The 22,116-nt window shown below is 37.8% G+C and overlaps 1 protein-coding gene across 8 annotated transcripts in view; it reads right to left on the bottom strand.

Moving 5' to 3' along the window:
- Positions 1-22,116, bottom strand: part of ATG7 (autophagy related 7) — a 245,926-nt gene that overhangs the window by 109,737 nt on the left and 114,073 nt on the right. For 7 of the 8 annotated variants that reach the window (XM_059161746.1, XM_059161751.1, XM_059161752.1 and 4 more), the window contains one exon: positions 17,239-17,361. In XM_059161746.1, coding sequence (XP_059017729.1) covers positions 17,239-17,361 — 123 coding nt within the window. Of the gene's footprint in view, positions 1-12,229; positions 12,263-17,238; positions 17,362-22,116 lie in introns of those variants that run through there. The other variant, XM_059161753.1, reaches the window with a different exon arrangement.

Here is a 22,116-nt window from a genome sequence, read left to right as displayed (position 1 = left end):
TTGTTCATACACTCAACTAAAGCTGTTATGTAAAGCAAGGAAATAACTATCATAAGAGTCAGCAGGGCATTTACTTCAAGGGTTGTGATTCAGGAAGCCAAACATGAGAGGGGTAAAAGGGAATGCTGTACTTTTTGATCTGGGTGTGAATACGACAATCATCCTCTTATATCATATACATAATGTTTTATGCTTTCTTCTGGTTTATGTAATAGCTCACTTGAAAATATTAAGATATAGGGGCACCTAGGTAACTCAGTTGGTTAAGTGCTGCCTTCGGCTCAGGTTATGATCCCAGGGTCCTGGGAATCCTAGGAACAAGCCCTGTGTCAGGCTCCCTGTTCAGTGGGGAGACTGCTTCTCCCTCTCCCTCTGCCACTCCCTCTGCTTGTGCTATCAAATAAATAAATGCAATCTTTTTTAAAAAAGGGGAAAATATTAAGATAAAAAGAAAAAGGGAGGGGAGAAAGCTCTTGATCTTTGCCATTTTCATTTTCCTAAAGCATTGTTGGATCAATGGTCATTCCTCTGCTCCACAATGATACAAAACTGTACCAAATGCACATGGTGCTTTCAGACCTTCCTTATATGATCTCATGAGTACCCCAGCCTTGGGTAGAGAGTCAGAAACCATCTTTCAAAGGAGGTTGGCCCTTGAGTTAGAAGGGCCCACAGGAATACCAGCCAGACCCCATGGGGGAAGGAAACAGGACTTGACCAGATGGATGGGCTCAACCAAATCTCAAGTGGGAAGAGGATGGGGCAATGGGACAGAAGTACGCAAGACAGAACTGCAGAGAATGCACAGGGGCATGTGAGAGACAAAGCTATTCAACAGTCCTTTTGAAGAGTTAATTTCAGAATGGAATAAGAATATTCTTTTAAAGATCATGATGAACTGTGAAGTTGCAACTGTTTGTTAATAGGAGGTTTTACACAGATTTATTTGAAAGTTAATGTGTTTTCTTATACCTGGACTGGAATCAAGTGATTTTCTATAGGTTCTTTTACAACAAAAGCATTTGTTGCTAATGTTTTTGATGCTCAAGTTCCAGTTAATACAAATTATTTTAAGAGTTAATGAATGTTTCAAGTTTAATTCAAGACATTTATGTTCAAAGGCCTATGGTGTAGCAAGAAAAAAATGTATTTAGAAAAACTATAGCAGTTTTCCATATGGCTCATTTGCATTTAGCCTAATGAGAACTGATACTTCTATTACACTTCTAAGATTTCAAAGCACACTGTAACACCAACTTGGTGGGGGTAGGTATTATCCCATTTATCCCATTATACCTTAAGTTTAGTAGCATAATTAAAAACAAATCAATTGGGGCACAGTGGCTCAGTGGCTCAGTGGGTTAAAGTCTCTATCTTCAGCTCAGGTCCTGATCCCAGGGTTCTGGATTGAGCCCTGCATCGGGTTCTCTGCTCAGCAGGGAGCGTGCTTTCCCTTCTCTCTCTGCCTACTTGTGATCTCTGTCTGTCAAATAAATAAATAAAATCTTTAAAACAAACAAACAAATCAATCCATAGCAGCTTACTATATTGGTAATTCGAAACTCAATGATTTTGTCTTGCAACAATAAGATCTGAATATTTCTAATTTAGCACTGATTTTTTTTTAACCAGATGGCTGAATAAAGACAAATGGGAGCAAGATTTTAACTTCTCTTATTAGGAAAAAGTAAAGGACGGGAACAAACAAGTTGTCTCTTATCTGTCCTTTTCCCATTGGTTAAGTCTGGAGATAGAATCATGAATGAGTAAAACCTCATTCCCACAGATTTTAAGATGCCAGTCTGTTCTTAAAGACATTTCAAGATTAAGAAAGCACAAGTGAGGCTGGCTGACCAGGGTCCAGGATGGAAGAGTGAAAGAAAACATGCTCTTCAAGAATACTGTTGGAAGGAAACAGACAAAAAGCAAAACTACTCTTTGAAACTGCTCAATCTGAAAGCAGAGGTACTCTCTGTAAAGCAGAACACATCCGTATCTTCCTATCTGCTCTCAGGCACATGAACCGTATTGTAAACCTCAAGATATAGATAAATACTGAGCCAAGTTAAGTTTAACAGTGTCCAGTCAACTTAGCATATCAGTTCAGTTTTCTGAGCTGTAAAATGTTAAGATCCATCTCATAAGACTGGTATGGCACCAAAGGCTAGGTACAAAAGTTCCATGAAAAATGCAGATGATGTAATCAGCCTTAGTTGCTGTGTCTCTCTTGGTCATTTTCATCAGTGATCTCGGATGCTCCCATGCCACAGCCCATTCTGGATCGCCTTCTCTCCTTCTTTCCTACACTTGCAGTACCAATCTTCAGGAACCAGTTCAAATCTAACTATTTCTCGGAGCCGATCCTAGGTTCCTGAAACCTACAGGACTTCCTGTGCCATGTGTCCAGCTCTCTGTGCACACCTACTGCCCCGCAGCCTTGGTTACTCATCTGTTCTACCAACCTAACTGTGCCACGTCAGCCTCCTGAACACCTGGTGTGTGTACCTCTTTGAATCCCCACACCGCCATGAACTTGACAAGGAGTCAACATTTGTTGATTGACAGAAGCCCTGACTAAACACGAACAATATTTAATTTAAAAACAATTTACATCTTAGAACATCTCACATCCCTTCCCTCCTTGGTCTCCTACAGCTAATGGCAAAACAAGACGGATCAAGACTAAGATTTCAGAACCAAGAATCAATTTAATTTTATAGTACCAAAACATGGAAACCCCCCAAATTCAACACAGCAACTGTTACGTTTGCAAATGAGAAGGGTCAGCTGTAAAAATATAGCCCCTGGAATAATGGTCACAGGGCAAACTGCAGGAACATCTCCCCGGGACCTCTACTGCTGATATAGTCAGGAAGTCAGGGCCAGTGGTGCCCTCGGCCAGTGGCCCTCCTCTTCCTAACCCCTACTTTTCCGTGTCAGACTACATCTTGAAAAACTGTTCCCATCCAATAAAATGCACGACTTTTATCTTACTGTTTTTATAATTCAAAGGCATACATAACTGTCAATAAGAACTTTTGACTGGATCAGGCTAAATGGCATTCCATTCCACTCTGAAACAACAGAATTCAGGAAAACCAACTTGATCAACGTAACTTCATGTCCTAAACATTTTATTTCTGCGTTGGCTTTACAAAATATTGAAAACAGACTTCACAGTCCCATTCCTACCTCCTCAAAAGCCTCAGGCACTGGGCAACCACATGGGAGGATGAACAGGAACCCACTGCTCAGGGCCAGTTGGCTATGAAGTTTGGCTCAATCAGGCTACGATGCCAACGTGATGCCTGGAGATGCCTCACCGGGACGAGGCCTGCCTGGAGCAGCAGAACCTCTGAGCTACGCTGCCAAATAGGGAAACTGTCTCTCCCCATTCAGAAATCAGGGTGTTAAGTGCTAAGAAAAAAGATGAAGTTCATACAGCAAGTGACTGATGCTGAATTTTTTTTTTTAACTTTTTTAAGTATACAGATATAAATGAGGAAAAAAGCAAACAATGGTGTAAAAGGTGCTTTTAAAATTCTGTGGATGACTGGGAAAATAGAAACACATACTGCATTTTAGATGCCATGAGGGAATGATTATTCATTATTCTGTAACAATAATGGTATTCTGTCTATATGAAAAGAATATTTGTATTCTTAGGTGATCCATGCCAAAAATTTAGAGGTGAGGTGTCATGATATGTGAAACTTTCTTTCAAATCGTTCAGGAAAATAGAAGGTATGTGAGTGTGTTTGTGATGTGTTGTGTGGATGTGCTAGCCACAGAAAAAGGGTGAGAGGAGGTGAGCAGAGACTAAGGCTTGGAAACCAAGGCACAATAAAAAGGGTAAAAAAAAATCACTATCTCATCTAGACAAAGTTCATTTCTACAAACAATAAGCTAACATGCTCTGACAGCCTGTCACAACAGAAAATCAACACTGCCCTTAGAAGCCAGAGAGAGAAAAGGAGAGAAGGAAGCACACAGGGTCCCAGCTATGTGCACTGGGGCTCTATGTTGTTTTTATTTTCTCTTTGGTTATTATATTGAGATATAATTCACATACCATATAATTCACCCATTTAAAAAATATATTTTATTTATTTATTTGCAAGAGAGAGAGTGCGAGTGAGAGAGTGAGCACAAGCAGGAGGAGGGAGAAGCAGGCTCCCTGCTGAGCAAGGAAGGAGCCCAATGCAAGACTCGATCCCAAGACTCCAGGATCATGACCTGAGCTGAAGGCAGATGCTTAACCAACTATGCCACCCAGACATCCTTCTTTTCATGTTCTTATTGGATATGGTTATATCTTCTTCTGAGACATGTCTACTTAAATCCATTGCCCAGTTTTTAATTGGGTTTATGTCTTTTTATTATTGGGTTGCAAGAATTTCCGATATAGTCTGGATACCAGTTCCTTATCAGATATATGACTTGCAAAAAATGATTTAAATCACAAAGTTTTAAATTTTGATGTGCTCCAATTTGTCTTTTCTTTTGTTAGGCACTTTTTAATTTAACACTCAAAATAGTCGTGAGGAGTAGGAATTATTGAACTCATTCTACAAATGAAGAAAATGAAACTCAAAGTTAGGCAAATGACCCAAGGTCTCACACAGGGCTGCTACATATGGTCTTACCCTGCACACTGCAAACCGCTGAAAGGCAGCAGTTTGGCCATTTGTTGGGGCTCTGATTTGGACTCAGATCATCTCACCAGCCAGAGTTCAGGTACTATGAGTATTATACTGTAATATGGTTTGTTTTTAAAGAAAATCCTTGGTTTTTATACATGCAACATTCTAAAGATGTTGCCATTCCTTAAGGGCTTTGGAATTCATCATTGGAACCAAGAGGTTGCCAAAGTGGCAGATTTAAGGAACACACTTGATTATGGTGTGGGGAGACTCTAGTTTACGAAGAAGCCAAAAGTTCAGGGCATCAAGACTGGACAATGAGGTAAGTTAAATTAAGCTGGCTTACACCATAATGAATTTAAATACACCACTATACATACCAATCAAGATAAAGTATGAGAAATACTATTTTATGGCTCAAAATAGATCTATATCTCTAAAGAATACAACAAAAAATGTCCCCAGCCATGACAACCCAGACAGGATAGACACTAGAACAGTTAGAAAATGTATAAAAAGTAATCATCTTGATATATTTTAAAACATTTTGACATAAAAACTGGCCATCGTTTTACTTCTTGGTCATACCAGCTATATTTGAAACAAAACCATCAGATTATTAGAGCTTAAAAGGACTTCACATATGGTTCAATCACTTTAATTTATTTTTATTTTTTTTTATTTTTTTTTTTAAAGATTTTATTTATTTATTTGACAGAGAGAAATCACAAGTAGTCGGAGAGGCAGGCAGAGAGAGAGAGAGGGAAGCAGGCTCCCTGCTGAGCAGAGAGCCCGATGTGGGACTCGATCCCAGGACCCTGAGATCATGACCTGAGCCGAAGGCAGCGGCTTAACCCACTGAGCCACCCAGGCGCCCCAATCACTTTAATTTAAAGGGGGAAGTTGATACACAAAATTTTCAAGTTATTCACACAAGTACTCAGGAGAACATGAGCAGATCAAGAACTAAAATTTTAGGATGCAGTTTCCATGTTCTATTTCTCAATATCTGATGTTTTAACTCTGCTTTTAGCATTTATGATTCTCTTCTCTCTCCCATACACCTCTAAGTGGATTATACCATCCAAGACTGCTCTTTGGAAGGGTGGAGACTCTGCCCAAACTTCATTGTTTATCCTCCAATTGGATCCTTCCCCAACACCAACTTATCTAAACATCTCAAATCCATGTAGATAACTCTGAAAGCAAATAAAAGGGATTCATTTTATGAAGTGAGTTCTGACGGGATACTGCCAAGCCTTATTTCAAAAACCAGGCTCTCATTTCCAATCTAAGAATTAAATGGCTTTCTGCCTGTTGTTTCTGCCTTTCCTCTGCAATTAGGGGAGAAGGCCAAGGCTGTGTCTCCAGGGATTGCTTCTTAAGGAAAAATCAAGGCAGGATACAGTCTAAGGATGGGCCAGTGCAGGTTGGAAGTGGGCGAGCACAGGCTGTGGGAAAAGTGAACTGGATTCATGAGCAGGCTAGGTCAGTCCCCACAGTGATTTCTCTCCATTGGAAACAGGTCTAAGTGCTGACACGGGGGTTTCCCACAGCTTCTACTGGCCTCCAAAGGCATATTTGTCATCAGAGGCTCTTGATGAAGCTGTACATAAATATCTGACTGTTGTTAAATACAAAACAAAACAAAAAAAATATTCCACAGGAACCAAATCAAAACCATCTGTGAGGGGGAGAGGCCAAAAACTCAGTGTAAGTGCAAAAGGCCCAGCAGAAACACTTGTTAATTGTGTTATTTACTTTGCTGAATAGTAAATTGTCATGCCAATGAAGTCATATCACATGACTAAAAATAATGTTTTTCATATGACTTTCCTGCTATGAGAGAAATGGGCACTTTATTTTCTAGAATTCTGAAATCTGTAGTAGATGAGTCAGAACCTGAGTTTTAATTCAGAATCAACCCTTTGGCTCTCAGCCTTCTTTATTTCTGCCAGCCTGTTCATGATTTTACATCTTATGCTATTATTGACATTAAACTTTATTTTTAAACGATCATTTGTTAATTTCTGATTCTGCAGGAAAAAAGTTCTGCTTAGCAAATGCTGGACAAAGATGCAAATTCTATTAATGAAGTGCTTTAACTGCAATCTTGCAATCATAGCTGCATGACACAGCCATCAAATATGAATGATATAGTCAAGGCGTGGGAGGAAAACCTAGAGTCATGGAATGTGCAAACCTTCGAAAATGAGAATGAAGCATTTCAGGGGAATTGGATTATGAAATTTTGTTATTTGAATTTCTCAGGGATATAGCTTGCTTTATGACCTCTCTTATGTACCAGTCTTTTCTCTCTACTTACATGGGGTTTGACATTATTTGGCATTTCCCACAGCACAATGTTGAACCCACAGTTGGAACTAACTCAGTACATGTGAACAGGTACTTGATGAAAAATAACCCTAAGAAGGTAAGTCACAGCAAATTTTATGGAAAGATGGCTAAGTCATTTGCATGTCTGATTTATACTGAGCCTTTCTTTCTTCAACAAATTCAGCAGTTTTAAAAGCATTTGATCAGCACTTCAACAACTTCATGACTTGGACATCTTGTGCTTCATCAACTTTAAGGCCATTTCCTTTTGTTCCAACTGGGATAAATAGACAGAGATGAACAAGAGAGAACTCGGGTCAATCTCCAAGTATCCAAACCCATTCTCAAAAAGGCTCTTGAAAGTAAAGATCAGAACTTCATGCAAAACACCATATTCGGATGGCAACATTTTAAGAGAGCAAAAGCTGGGGGTGGGAGGCTCTCCTCCATGGGGCCTTCTAATACCTCATGAGTAGAATATAACCATAATTTGGCAGCTAGATGGGCTATAGACTAGGGACATGGGTCTCTGTCTAAGACCCCTTCTTTAGGAAACACAACATTTGTAATAACATTTATGAGGGAGCATTTTTAAAATTTTAAGCTACAACTCAAGACAAAATTAATCTACCATTCCTCATTTAAATACTTTTTATTGCATCCTAGCTCTATAGCTTCTCCTCACTGTACTCAATGAAACAGGATAATTTCTTTACCTGCTAAGTCCATCTACCAGTCTTCCTCTTTTTCTCCAAACTCTATCATCATGCTATCTCTAATACCATTCAGTCATTTCCATTCATTTATTCCATTACCTCAAAATCACCATTACCCCAAATAAATTAATCTTTGTAAGTCTGGTCTATCCACCCTTCCCTTCCCTCCTTAACCACACTTCCAGTCCCCACTCTGCACCTTGTATTTCAACCCCTTCTCCCACAGAAACCAACTTGGTGATTTGTCTGTTAATCTTAATCTCAACAGCAATGTGATTACACTAGTAACCTAGACTAAAATAATGGCAATCATCTGGGGTTATCTGATGATGGAAGAAAGGTGGGTGTAAAATATTGGGTTGCACTAGTCAATCTTCCTAGATCTAGGTGATTCTGTCTTCCAATCCATTATTCCTGTGCTTCTTTCTATGAAAAGGGATTTGTAGTCTCTAGTAGGATCAGCTTTGCATTCTTCCTTTATAAAGGGTCTATATTTGGGGAGATAGACCACAGGTGTTAAAGATAGGGGATTGTTTAAAAGCATCAAAACTTTTCATTTTTTTAATGAAAAAAGAGTTATCTTGCTGTAACATGGATGAGCCTTGAAACCATCATGCTAAGTTAAAGACAGCAGACACAAAAGACCACAAATCATTTGACTTCATTTACATGACATGTCCACAAATAGGCAAATCCATGGAAACAGAAAGTACAGTAGTGGTTGCCAGGCCTGGAAGGAAGGGGGGAAATAAGCAGTGGCTGTTTAATGAGTATGGAGTTTCTTCTTGGGTGATGAAAATGTTCTAAACTCAGTAGTAAGGGTAGCACAACAACTCTGTGAATACACTAAAAACCACTGAATTGTATGCTTTAGAAGGGTAAATTTCATGGTATATGAATTGCAACTCAATGAAGTTGTTATTAAAAAAAACAACAACACCTTATCTGATTTCAAATAAGCCTGGCTCTACTACATTCTCATGATTCTGAGTAACACACTAAAGACTCTTGGCCTCTAAGACCTTTATTCAGCCCTCCCCTATTTCCCTCCCAATTTTTATTTTTAAAGACAGTCTACTCATCCTTTAAAACTAACTGGTGATGGATGTTAACTAGACTTGTTGTGGTGATCAGTTTGGAATACCTATAAATATCATTACACACTGATACTAATACTAATACTAATATATAATGTAATATGTCAATTATAGCTCAATAAAAATTAAATTAGAAATTAATTAAATTTTAAAATTTAACTGGAATACTTGTTCCCTTCTGTGTGAAGCTTTCTTTGACATCCCTACTCCCCAAGGCAGAAGTAACTGCTCTCTGAGCACTTAATATATATAAATGACTAAAATATTTTTGATGATATTAGAATGTACTATTTACATCTGTTTCTCCTATGTTTCTCATATTAGACTATGAGTACATCTCATTGACTTCTGTTTTCAGTTACTACACAGTGACTTGCTATCAAATTTTTTTAAAGCTGTTCAATAATTTCAGTTATAAAAAAAGTATTTGTACAAATACACATTTCATAAAAATATATAAAATGATACAGACGCATATAATTATCTGGTTGAATCTTCTGCATTTTCAAAGTTGAGGCATAAAAAGAGCCCAAGATCATGAAACGAGATGGGATCGAGAGGGAGACAAACCATAAGAGACCCTTAATCTCACTAAACAAACTGAGGGTTGCTTGGGGGAGGGGGAGTGTGGAGAGGGTGGTTGGGTTATAGACATTGGGAAGGGTATGTGATATGGTGAGTGCTATGAAGCATGTAAACCTGGCGATTCACAAACCTGTACCCCTGGGGCAAATAATACCTTATACATTAATAAAAATAATTTTAAAAAAAAGAGTCCAAGAGGAAAATTGGGCATTCTTGGTTACATTGTTAAAATAAATAAATCAGGACTTTTCTATATGGAAAGAAGAATTTTGTATTTTTATTACTCAACATCTGTTATTCCATGAGGAATCAAATATGTGAATCAAAATGGTATCTTCACACAGCTATATATTTTTTTGAAATATATTTATTTACATATACGTGCATATTTTTCATAGTAATGTAAAATAATGTAGGTAGGACAAGGAATTTTACTGTTATGAGGTCTTTTACTGAGAATTATCTTAAAACACAGCCCTATTTAAATGAAATACATAAAATCGTTAACAACCAACATAAAAAGAAATAATCGATATTAATAAAGTAATAGTAGGGGACTTTAACAACCCCACTTACATTGATGGACAGATCATCCAAACAGAAAATCAACAAGGAAACAGTGGCTTTGAATGACATATTGGACCAGATGGATTTAACAGACATATTCAGAACATTCAATCCTGAACAGCAGAATACACATTCTTTCCAAGTGCACACACAACATTCTCCAAAACAGATCACATATTAGGCTACAAAACAAATCTCAACAAATTCAAAAAAATCAAAGTCATACCATGGATCTTTTCTAACCACAATGCTATGAAACTAGAAATCAACCACAAGAAAAAAATCTGGCAAGAGCACAAACACATAGAGGTTAAATAACATGTTACTAAACAATGAATGGGTCAACCAAGAAATGAAAGAAGAAATTGAAAATTACATGGAAAAAAATAACATATACATTGAATCTTGGAATACTGAAAAATAAAATTATTTTAAAAAAAGAAAATTACATGGAAACAAAATAAAAATGAAGACACATGTCCAAAATCTTTGGGATACAGCCAAAGTAGCTCTAAGAGGGAAGTTTATAGCAATACAGGACTACATCAGGAAGCAAGAAAAATCTCAAACAACCTAACCTTACCCATAAAGGAGCTAGAAAAAAGAAAAAACAAAACCCAAAACCAGCAAAAGGAAGGAAATAATAAAGATTAGAGCAGAAATAAGTGAAAAAGCAGCTTAAAAAATTTAGAACAGATCAATGAAAACAGAGGCTGGTTCTTTGAAAAGATCAACAAAATGGATAAATTTCTAGTTAGACTGATTAAGAAAAATAAAGAGAAAAACTCATGTAAACAAAATCACTAATGAAAGAGAAGAAACCACCACCAACACCACAGAAATCTAAACACTTGTAACAGAATATTATGAAAACTTATATGTCAACAAATTGGACAACTTAGAAGAAATGGAAAAATTCTGAGAAACATGATATTCTAAAAATGAAGCAGGAAGAAATAGAAAATTTGAACAGACTGCCAGCAAAGAAATTGAATCAGTAATAATAATAATAATAAAAAACTCCCAACAAACAGAAGTCCAGAATTCATAGGTGAATTCTACCAAACATTTAAAGAGGTATTAATAATTATTTTCAAACTATTCTAAAAAATATAAGAGGAGTAAAACTTTAAAATTCGCTCTATGAGGCCAGTATCATCCTGATATCAAAACAAGATAAAAAGGCCACAAAAATGGAAACTACAGACAAATATCTCTCATGTATATAGAGATATTTCTCTATATCTCCATATAGAGATGCAAAATTCTCAACAAAATACGAGCAAACAGAATCCAGCAATATATTTTAAAAAATCATACAACATTCCTAAGTAGGATTTATTCCTGGGATGCAAGCGTAGTTCAATAGTCACAAAGCAATCAATGTGACACATCACATCAGTAAGAGAAAGGATAAAAACCAGATGCAAAAAAAGCATTTGATGAAGTACATCCATTTATGATTTAAAAACAACAACAACAACAACAAAACCCTCTACAGAGTAGGTCTGGAGGAAACATATCTCAACAAAACAAAGACCTTATGGTAAAAGCTCACAGCCAACATCATACTCAATGGTAAAAAACCAAGAGCTTTTCCCCTAAGGTCACAGGACAAGGATGTCCACTCTTACCACTTTTATTCAATACAGTACTATAAGTCCTAGCCAAAGCAATTAGACAACATAAAGAAATCAAAGGCATCCAAATTGGTGAGGAAGAAGTAAAACTCTATTTGCAGATGACATGATACTCTGTATAGAAAACCCAAAAGATTTAAAAAAACTACTAGAACTGATAAATGAATTCAGTAAAGTCTATAGGATACAAAATCAATGTACAGAAATCTGTTGCCTTCATATACACTAATAATCAAACAGCAGAAAGAGAAATTAAGAAAACAATCCCATTTACAATGGCATCAACAAAATTAAATATCCAGGAATAAACTTAACCAAGGAGGTGAAAGACCTGTACTCAAAAAGCTATAAAGCATGGATAAAAGAAATTCAAGATGATGCAAAGAAATGGAAAGACATTCCACGCTCATGAGTTGGAAGAAAAAGTATCGTTAAAATGTCTATACTACCCAAAGCAATTTACAGATTTAGGGCAATCCCTATCAAAATACCAACAGCATTTTTCACAAAACTAAAACAAACAATCCTAAATTTATTTTAAAAGATTTTATTTATTTATTTGAGAGAGAGAGGGCGCAAGTGGGGGGAGGGGGAGAAGGAAAGAGAATCGCAGGCAAACTCTGTGCTGAGTGCAGAGTCCAATGCCGGGATTGATCCCATTACCCTGAAGTCTTGACCTGAGTGAAAATCAAGAGTTAGAAGCGTAACCAAGTGAGCCACCCAAACAATCCTTTTGGAACCACAAAAGACCCAAAATAACCAAACCAACCTTGAAAAAGCAATGCAAAACTGAAGATACCACAATTCCATACTTCAAGTTACATTACAAACTGGTAGCAATTAAAACTGTATGGTACTAGCATAAAAACAGATGCACAGATCATTGGAATAGAACAGAAAACCCAGAAATAAACCCACTATATGGTCAATTAGGAGGAATGAATATACAATGGAAAAATATCTCTTCAACAAATGATGTTGGGAAAACTGGACAGCAACATGAAAAAGAATGGAACTGGATCATTTTCTTTCACTATACACAAGAATAAACTCAAAATGGATTACAGACCTAAGTGAGACCTGAAATCATAAAAATCCTTCAAGAGAGCCCAGATAGGAATCTCTCCAACATGGGAAGTAGCAATTCTTTTCTAGATATATCTTTTGAGGCAAGGGAAATAAAAGCAAAAATAAACTATTGGGACTATGTCAAAATAAAAAGCTTCTGCCCAGTGAAGGAAACAATCTACAAAACTAAGGAAATGATCTACAAATAGGAAAAGATATTTACAAATGGCATATCCAGTAAAAAGTTACTATCTAAAATGTATAAAGACCTAATACAAGTTAATATCCAAAAAACAAATAATCCAATTTAAAAATGGGCTGAAGACATGAACAGATAAATTTCTCCAAAGAAGACATCCAGACAGCCAACAGTTACATGAAAAGATGCTCAATGTCACTCATCATCAGGGAAATGCCAATCAAACCACAATGAGATATTACCTCACAACTGTCAGAATGACAAAAACAAAACATAAGAAACAGCAAGTATTGGGGAGGATATGGAGAAAAAGGAACTTTTGTGCATTGCTGATGGGAATGCAAACTGGTGCAGCCACTATGGAAAACATTATGGAGGTTCCTCAAAAAATTAAAAATAGAACTACCCTACAATCCATTAATCACACTACTGGGTATTTACACCACCACCCCACCCCCCAAATAAAACCACTAATTGAAAGGGATACATGCACCCTTTTGGTTATTGCATCATTATTCACAACAACCAAACTACAAGAACAGCCAGAGTATCCACTGATACATGAATGGATAAAGAAGATGTGGCATATAATACAGTGGAGTACGATGCCATAAAAAAGAATGAAATCTTGCCATTTGCAACAACATGCATACAGCTAGCGAGTATAATGGTAAGTGAAGTAAGTCAGAAAAAGGTAAATATCATGATTTCAGTCTTATGTGGAATTTAAGAAACGAAACAAAAACAAAGAAAAAAAAAGAGAGAAACCAAGAAACAGACTCTTTACTATAGAATACTGATGGTTACCAGAGAGGAGGCATGGGGGAAATGGGGTTGAGGTAGGAAGAGCACACTTATTATGATGGAAAATAAGATGAAATAAAAAAGCAAAAAAAGGGGTCTATTGAGCGGCTGTCTTTGGTTCGGGTCATGATCTCAGGGTCCTGGGGTCAAGCCCCACATCTGGCTCCCTGCTCGCAGAGACCCTGCTTCTCCCTCTCCCTCTGCCTGCCGCTCTGCCTACTTGTGCTCTCTCTCTCTGTCAAATAAATAAATACAAATATTTTTTTTAAAAAGCAAAAAAAATTTTTTTAAACTAAAAAGGAAAACCACAACCCTATTTATTTATTTAATTATTATTATTTTTAAAATTTACTTATTTGACAGAGAGTGGAAGAGCACAAGCAGGCAGTGCAGCAGAGGGAGGAGAAGCAAGCTCCCCACTGAGCAGGGAGCTCGATCCCAGGACTTTGGGATCATGACCAGAGGTGAAGACAGTTGCCTAACTAACTGAGCCACCCAGGTAGCCCCCCCCCCCCGCCGCCCTTCACAGACCTATATAAAGCTTTTTAAGAAAATAAATGATCCTTCTCTAATATAAGGATCACAAATTCTAACACCTGAAAGGGTCATTAACTCAAGAGCTTCTTTTAAATGGAGAATATCACCTAAAAAAAACTTTGGGCAAAAAAACAACAAGTGTGTGTCTCCAAAAAGGAAACCAGGTGATAAGGAACAAGTGTAGAAGATTTACTTTACACGCGGAATATTTTTTATATCTTTAAATTTCATATAAAGTACATTATTTATCTATAAAATTTGCATCCTGGCTCCAGCTAACCATCACTATTAAGAAATGCAGGCCTGGGCTCGCCAGATCTGATTTTTCAAAGAAGTTAGAAATGGGAAAATTCAGATTTTTATGTAAAACTTGTAAGTTTTTTTTTTTTAAGAGTTATTTATTTGACAGACAGGGATCACAAGTAGACAGAGAGGCAGGCGGAGAGACAGGGAAGCAGGCTCCATGCTGAGCAGAGAGCCCTACGTGGGGCTCGATCCCAGGACCCTGGGATCATGACCTGAGCTGAAGGCAGAGGCTTAACCCACGAAGCCACTCAGGTGCCCCCAAAACTCGTAAGTTTTAAATGTTGACTTTATTCAGAACTCAGAACACAGGGGAGGGCCAAACAAAACACACCTGCAGGCCATATCTGGCTCACAGGCCAACCAGTCTACCATCTCTAATCAAAAATTTGATGTGTGGGGGCGCCTGGGTGGCTCAGTAGGTTAAAGCCTCTGCCTTCAGCTCAGGTCATGATCTCAGGGTCCTGGAATCGAGCCCCGCATCGGGCTCTCTGCTCAGCAGGGAGCCTGCTTCCTCCTCCTCTCTCTGCCTGCCTCTCTGCCTATTTGTGATCTCTGTCTGTTAAATAAATAAGTAAATCTTTAAAAAAAAATTTGATGTGTGGCTTATGATTCCAACAACAATAAATATAACTGAATGGAGGAAAATTTCAAACAGAAAACTCCGACTTATGGATGAAACCATGTTCCCTCCTGCTCCACCATCTATTTAGTCACTGTTGGTCTCTTAAACTTCCCCTTTTCTTCCTGGGTCTTTGAAAAGGCTATTAATGTTTGACCAGCTAAAATGCAAAGCAAGTCAGATCTCACCCAGAATCTGCCCATTATTCTAGCATCCAGCTCTGTTTTAAAGAGTGAAATTTGGAGTCACTTTCAAGTTGCAATTCATCTAGCCAACAAAAGAGAAGTATATGGGGCGCCTGGGTGGCTCAGTGGGTTAAGCCGCTGCCTTCGGCTCAGGTCATGATCTCAGGGTCCTGGGATAGAGGCCCGCATCGGGCTCTCTGCTCAGCAGGGAGTCTGCTTCCCTCTCTCTCTCTCTGCCTGCCTCTCAGTCTACTTGTGATTTCTCTCTGTCAAATAAATAAATAAAATCTTAAAAAAAAAAAAAAAAGAGAAGTATATGAATTATTTCCAGCTCGGTAGAAATATTCCCTCAGCAAACTAGTCAAACAATTGCATAGTTGAAAAGACCTGTAAGTTATTTTAACCTTATCAGGCAGTACAGTGCTACACAAAGGATAAAATGGCAGCCATGATCAACATAATGCTCTGAACCATGTCTGGGAACCAATAACAACTCTGGGGGAAAATCTCAAATTCTCTTCAAATTCAGCACAGATACTGTTCATCTTCTGAAACTGAAGCTAAGAGACTATGTGGGCCTTACTATTGGTTATAAGTGGAGTACTACACATCCATTAAATGCCCAGAGGACACCAAGGCAAGTTAAAGAAGAACTGGTTATAGCTTTTTTTTTTTTAAATGTCTATTTATTTAAATAATCTTTACCCCATGTGGGGCTTGAACTCATGACCCCCAGATCAAGAGTTGCATCTTCTGAGTCAGCCGGGTACCCCAGAACTGATTTCAGTTTTATTTATTTATTTTTTCTTTTCTTTTCTTTTCTTTTTTAAGATTTTATTTATTTATTTGACAGACAGAGATCACAAGTGGGCAGAGAGGCAGGCAGAGAGAGAGGAAGGAAACAGGCAGAGAGAGAGGAGGAAGCAGGCTCCCCGCCGAGCAGAGAGCCCGATGCGGGACTCGATCCCATGATCCTGAGATCACAACCTGAGCTGAAGGCAGAGGCTTAACCCACCCAGGCACCTCATAATTTCAATTTTAAATGTAGTACTAGAGATGTACTATCTTGCCTCTCTGGTGTGCCTGAAACTCTCCCCTCAATCTGCTAAAAGTTTCAAAGGATTTGACTCTGGTAGATTCAATTTTCTTTACTTAGTGCTACTAGCTCCAATCTTCCAAACAGCAGCCTTAGTTTGCCACCAGCTAGTCCAGTATCCAGACTGAATGTCTACTCAATGACCACTGGAACCTGCCCCAGTGGTAAAGACATACCACCCCAGGCAGGGGTAGGAATGGTGTAGTCATCAATAAATAGGACAATAGGACTAATGGCATCTTTGCAAATGTTCCACTCCTGTGGGACACAGGCGCTCAAGGTTTTCTTTATGCAGCTTGTGGAAATGATAAGACAGGCCACATTTCTCCTAAGAACTTCTTCATGGAAATTAAGATCTGCAATATATTCTAATTGACAAGCAAAGCATAACTCTCTCAGGTTGTGACTGGGGAAGCCATTTTATAGTAGAGTTCAGTGACCTAAGATGTATCCAATTATCAAATAAAAGCCAGGAATATTTCCTCTGAAGAACATGGCCAGAGCCAGTCTCCCCTATCTGACATTCTGATGTGTGGACATCAGAAACAACTCTCCCATGGCCACAGGCACACTGTTTTTCAGACAGGACCAGAGGTGCTTGAAAATCCATAACCCATATTCCCTTTAATTATGTGCACTGGGCACCTGCTATACAAGAATCTGCACACATCAACATACAGTGACTGCAGAAGGTTCCTTCTTTTCTGATAATTAGCAGACTTATTCAGCAATGTTTGTCAAATCATAATTCACTGCTTCCTTACTATGCCATAAATCTGAGTATCAAGTAGGTTTCAAACACACCAGTCCTCAGTACAAAAAGCTTGTTTTATTCTTACCTCAGCAGCTTGGGTCTCTTGGTGCAGCAAAGTGAGGCCTGTCAAGTCTTCTAAGAAGGAATGTGAGGAATTAAACACCTTCGCTAGGAAATTAAATCCTTCTCGTTCATATTGATCAAGAACCTGTAAAACATTTATATTTGTTAAAAGGGGCTGCAGGCTTTAAAAGTATATTACAAGATTTTCACTTCTATAAGCACTTGTCAAAAATGAAACTAAAACTAGAATTAAACATGGGGATAATAATGCACTCTGGAGGGCAAAAACTGGGAGGGCTTAGTATTTATCACTTTCCCTTCTTAGAAACAATGACAATATCCTTTTCCAATTTACAAGACAATTTTAGTCAAATAAGTTTTATGCAAATTCACTAAAAATTCTGTAAAGGCTGGGTTTCCTACTTCTAAAGTTCACCTATTAGGAGGGAAAAAAAAAGGGGGCCAGAAAAGAGCCAAGAAAAAAATTAAAAAGAATAAAGACAAACAGACAAATGGATGGGAAATGTGATCTGCTGGCTAGGCATACATCTTTTTAAAAAACAATAGTTCAAAACATAAAAATAAATTTCACTAGGCATGTTACAAAAGAGGATATCCAAATGGCCAATAAACATATGAAAAGTTGATCAACATTACAAGTGATTAGGGAAATGTAAACTAAAACCATAATGAAATCTTACTTTATAAACACCAAAATGGCTAAAGTAAAAAAGAAGATTTCAAGTACTGGTAAGAATGTAGAACTAGGATTCTCATGGGAGTGCAAAATGAGAAAGCCATTTTAAGCAGAGAGAGTCAACTATCATATGGCTTCACTTATTTGTGGAGCATAACAAATATCATGGAGGACAAGGGGTGTTAGAGAGGAGAAGGGAGTTGGGGGAAATTGGAAGGGGAGGTGAACCATGAGAGACTATGGACTCTGAAAAACAATCTGAGGGGTTTGAAGTGGCAGGGGGTGGGAGGTTGGGGTACCAGGTGGTGGGTATTACAGAGGGCACAGATTGCATGGAGCACTGGGTGTGGTGAAAAAATACTGTTTTTCTGAAAATAAATAAATTAATTTAATTTAAAAAAATAAATGTATATTTAAAATACTAAAAAGAAAAAAAAAAAAGAAAAAAGAAAGCCATTTTAGAGGCTTAAGACTTATATGCCTTGTGATCAAGCAGTTATACTCCTAAATATATATACCCTGCAAAAAAGGGTGTGTGGTTATGTATCAGAAGACCCAAACAAAGTGTCCACAGCAGCACTATTCATGGTAGTCCAAACTAGATACTATTCAAGTGTGCATCAATAGTAGAATGAATGAACAAAAGGGTATATTCATGCAATAGAATACTACTTAGCAATGAAAGCACACTGTATCTACTTGCAACAATATAGATAATTCTCATAAACATAATGTTAAACGAAAAAGAGAGAAGCAATATTTAATGCACAATTACATTTTTATATATAAAATTTTAAAAAAGAACAAGCAAAATGAATCTAAGTTAGGCGAGTGGTTACCCATGGAGGGACTGTAACTGGAAGGGGCACAAGGGAGGTCCTGGATACTGATAACATTTGTTTCTTTATCTCGGTGTTGGTATACTTTGTGAAAAGCCATCAAGCACTTTTTTGTATATATGTTATCCCCTGGTAAAAAGATTTAAAGCCTGCGTCTTGACAGGAGAACAATACAAGAATGTCTCAGTTCTCAGAAGCAAAGAAAATAATGATTATTGTATTTAAAAATTCAAAGATCACAGGAATTATGAGTGTTTGGAAACAGTAAACCAGAGTGTCTCAAAAATTCTCTCAGAACTCAGAAGAAATAGATGAATGTCTCAAAAGCAGACATGAAGATAAATCCAAGAAATCAATTACACATGAATAGAAAGGCTGGAGAAGCAGTAACAAAAGAAAACAATTCTTAAAACTTCTCCATAAAAGAGATGAGAATGTATAAATGCTTTGGTGCAATAATTCCACTTCAAAGACTTTTCATACAGATACAGTTGTCCATGGGTAAAAGAAGTTGACATGTAATGATGCTCACTAAAACACTCTTTGCAGCAACAAAAGATTAGAAGCCACTACTCTTTAACAGGGAGCTGGTTGACAAAATTATGGTGTATTTATAATTAAGGGCATAAGTTAGATCCATTAAAAGAATGAGGTAGCTCTACAGTATTTATACAAACTTGTTTCCAAGACATACAGGTATATTAAAAGCAACGTCCAGACCATGTGTTTGGTAGTAATCTCTTAAAAATAAAGATGGAGGAGTAAGGAAAAAGAAAGGGAAATGCAGCTGCGTGTATGCTTGTTCCTGCATATAATAAGATCTCTGGAAGTATGCATACACACGACTGGCATCAAGTAGTTGGCTCTGCAAATTCTTCTATACTACCTGAATTTTTAAAATTGTGTGCATATATTACTTATTTAAATAATATTAAAGTCTCTCTTTTTTCCCTTTAGTGCTGGAGAAAGGTCCCAGCAGAGGAGGAGGAAAAAGAGTCCTAAAGCCCTGATGAAGCTAGAGCTGAGCTGGGGGGCAGCCCTCCCCTTCAGCCATGGGAAACAAAACAGCAGTTGTGATGTTAGGAGAGCAGGGAACTGGGGGCTGACAAGTTCTGGGGTCTGACAGCAGGCAGCAAGGTCATCGGCTGCCAGAGAAGGGGGTGGGTGGACCATGGCAATAATGGTCTGGGACAGCTGTGTGGGGAATGTGAGAAAGGAAGTGGAGGACCCTGCTCAGGACAGATAATATATGTTTTGGGAGAAATGTGGTTAAGGACCATGTAAGCGTGGGCACTGATAGGATAAAGGCAACAGGGAGGTCAAAGAAATCAAGGGGCTGCTGAGTACCAGTGAAGGGAGCCAAGGGAGGTAAGGTAAGACCTGCAGACTGGAGGGAAGAGATACACGGGGTATCATGGAGGAGCAAAGGGTGATCAGTATGCCTCAAGGTCACACAGCAAAGCCTTTGGCTGATGAGCCCCAGTAAATTAATCTGACAACCCAATGCCTGGATAAAAAGGCACTTAGTAACTGAATCCCTCAGTAATAAAGAGATTCCTTACAAACAAGAACTTTATCTTAGGAAAATTATGCATGAAAATTAATGATCTTTTTCAAAATGATAAATACTTTGTGCTTGGCAATCATTTATTTCTGAACTATTAAGCTCACTAATTAGCTAGTTTGTGCCACGTTTTCAATAAGGTGAAAGAAGAAACAGGTTTGAAAAAATGGATTAAAAAATTTTTAAAAATTAGAATTCCAGGTCCACTTTGTTGGACCTTAATTAATCTTTCAGATTTCAAGTCCATGTTTCCACAGATAATTTTGCAGTGCTACAAATCTGAATAGCAGAAAAACCAACAGCAAGAGCAGTAGGAATAAAAGCCTTCCCCCATAATCAAGATGTACAGAAAGTTTAATGCTGAACACTATTCATAGCTCTGGCTTCAAAAATATGTGGAAAAACTTAATCCTCCAGGGGCATATTTAATCATGCAAGGGTTTTCTAGTATTCCCTTTATGTGCTGGGAAGTTAATCTGTGTTACAAGTATAAGCAGCTTATAAAAGGTACAAAGATATTTTCCCCTACAGTTTGACCTTCTTAAAAAGGAAAATGTGTTTTAAATTACCCCCCAGCCTCAAAAAGATACCATCACAATGAATATGAGCACTGCTACAATGTGTCAGTCTGCAAACACACTGTACCTCCTAAGTAATTATATAATACATGGTCCTGAGAAATGTGCACATTACATTTTGACAGGTTATTAAGTACTCTAAAGGTACTGGGAAGTTTGCTAAGTAGAGAAATAATGACTTTTAATTCAAAGATATGGATCCTTTCCTGATGAACATGATTTTCCTTACTTCACTGTTCTCTTAGGCTAGGTGAGCTTTACTCGTGTCACATGCGTACTGCTGGACAAAGACTGTAGAATCTCTTTTTAAGACACGGTTTTAGGAGTATCCATTCTCTTGCTGAGATTCTTTGAGTACTCTTTATTAGATCAAACCCATAGCCCCCAGCTAGGCATTTCAGTCCCTCCAGAAGCCTCCAACTTTGGACAACTCTCTGGAGAATGCCTTTCATAGGGCCTAACATCTGACCTTGCATAACATGCAATGATTTACACTTCATGAGAAGCAGAAGAGATTCATGGTTTGCAACTCTTGTCTATTCTTAAACAAGGATACAAGGAACTGAGTACTCAACAACAAAAAAATAGCTTTTGTGTTTTCTACTTTCAGCTTATCTATTTTCATGCAGTGTCTGCAAATCTCTTATTTTAAGTCTCTGTTGTTTAGAAATTGTATTCACTTACTCTAAATTATTTAAAAAATAAACATGTGTCATGATTTCTAATATTCTCAGGGAAAGCTAGCCCAATATCCCAGATAGAGTAATGAAAGTACGGCTGGTAGACACTAGGACCTTTAATTCCCGTCCTACATAGGAGAATCCACAAAAGAAGGGTCAAAATACTCCCATCTGATGGACAGTCACCCAATAGTCTGCAGAGGCTTTGCTCCAAGGATGGCAAACCCTGTTTTGTTGCTAAGGGAGCCATTCCAGCATGGAAAAGCCTCACTTTGGATAATGAGCTGGAAGCATCACTAATAAAACCAGGAAACACCCTGATCAACTGGTTTCTGTCTTTTGGTGTCTGCGATTTCTCTCATCATAATAAAAAGGAATCAAAGAGGAGGAAAAAAGGCTCTGATTTCAGCAGCTCTTACAACTACTGTCCCACCTTCACTGCTCCCAGCTCTTGTTTCCTCTTGGTGCTAACCACTGATGGTGACCTGTCTTCCCCATCAAATAAGATCTTTCACTTCCAGCAAGATTCAGCTCAAGTACCA

Source organism: Mustela lutreola, chromosome 2, assembly GCF_030435805.1.
Source record: "Mustela lutreola isolate mMusLut2 chromosome 2, mMusLut2.pri, whole genome shotgun sequence".
NCBI classification, from domain to species: Eukaryota; Metazoa; Chordata; class Mammalia; order Carnivora; family Mustelidae; genus Mustela; species Mustela lutreola.
Note: the sequence above shows the minus strand (reverse complement) of the source record. Positions and strands in the feature narration are given on the sequence as shown.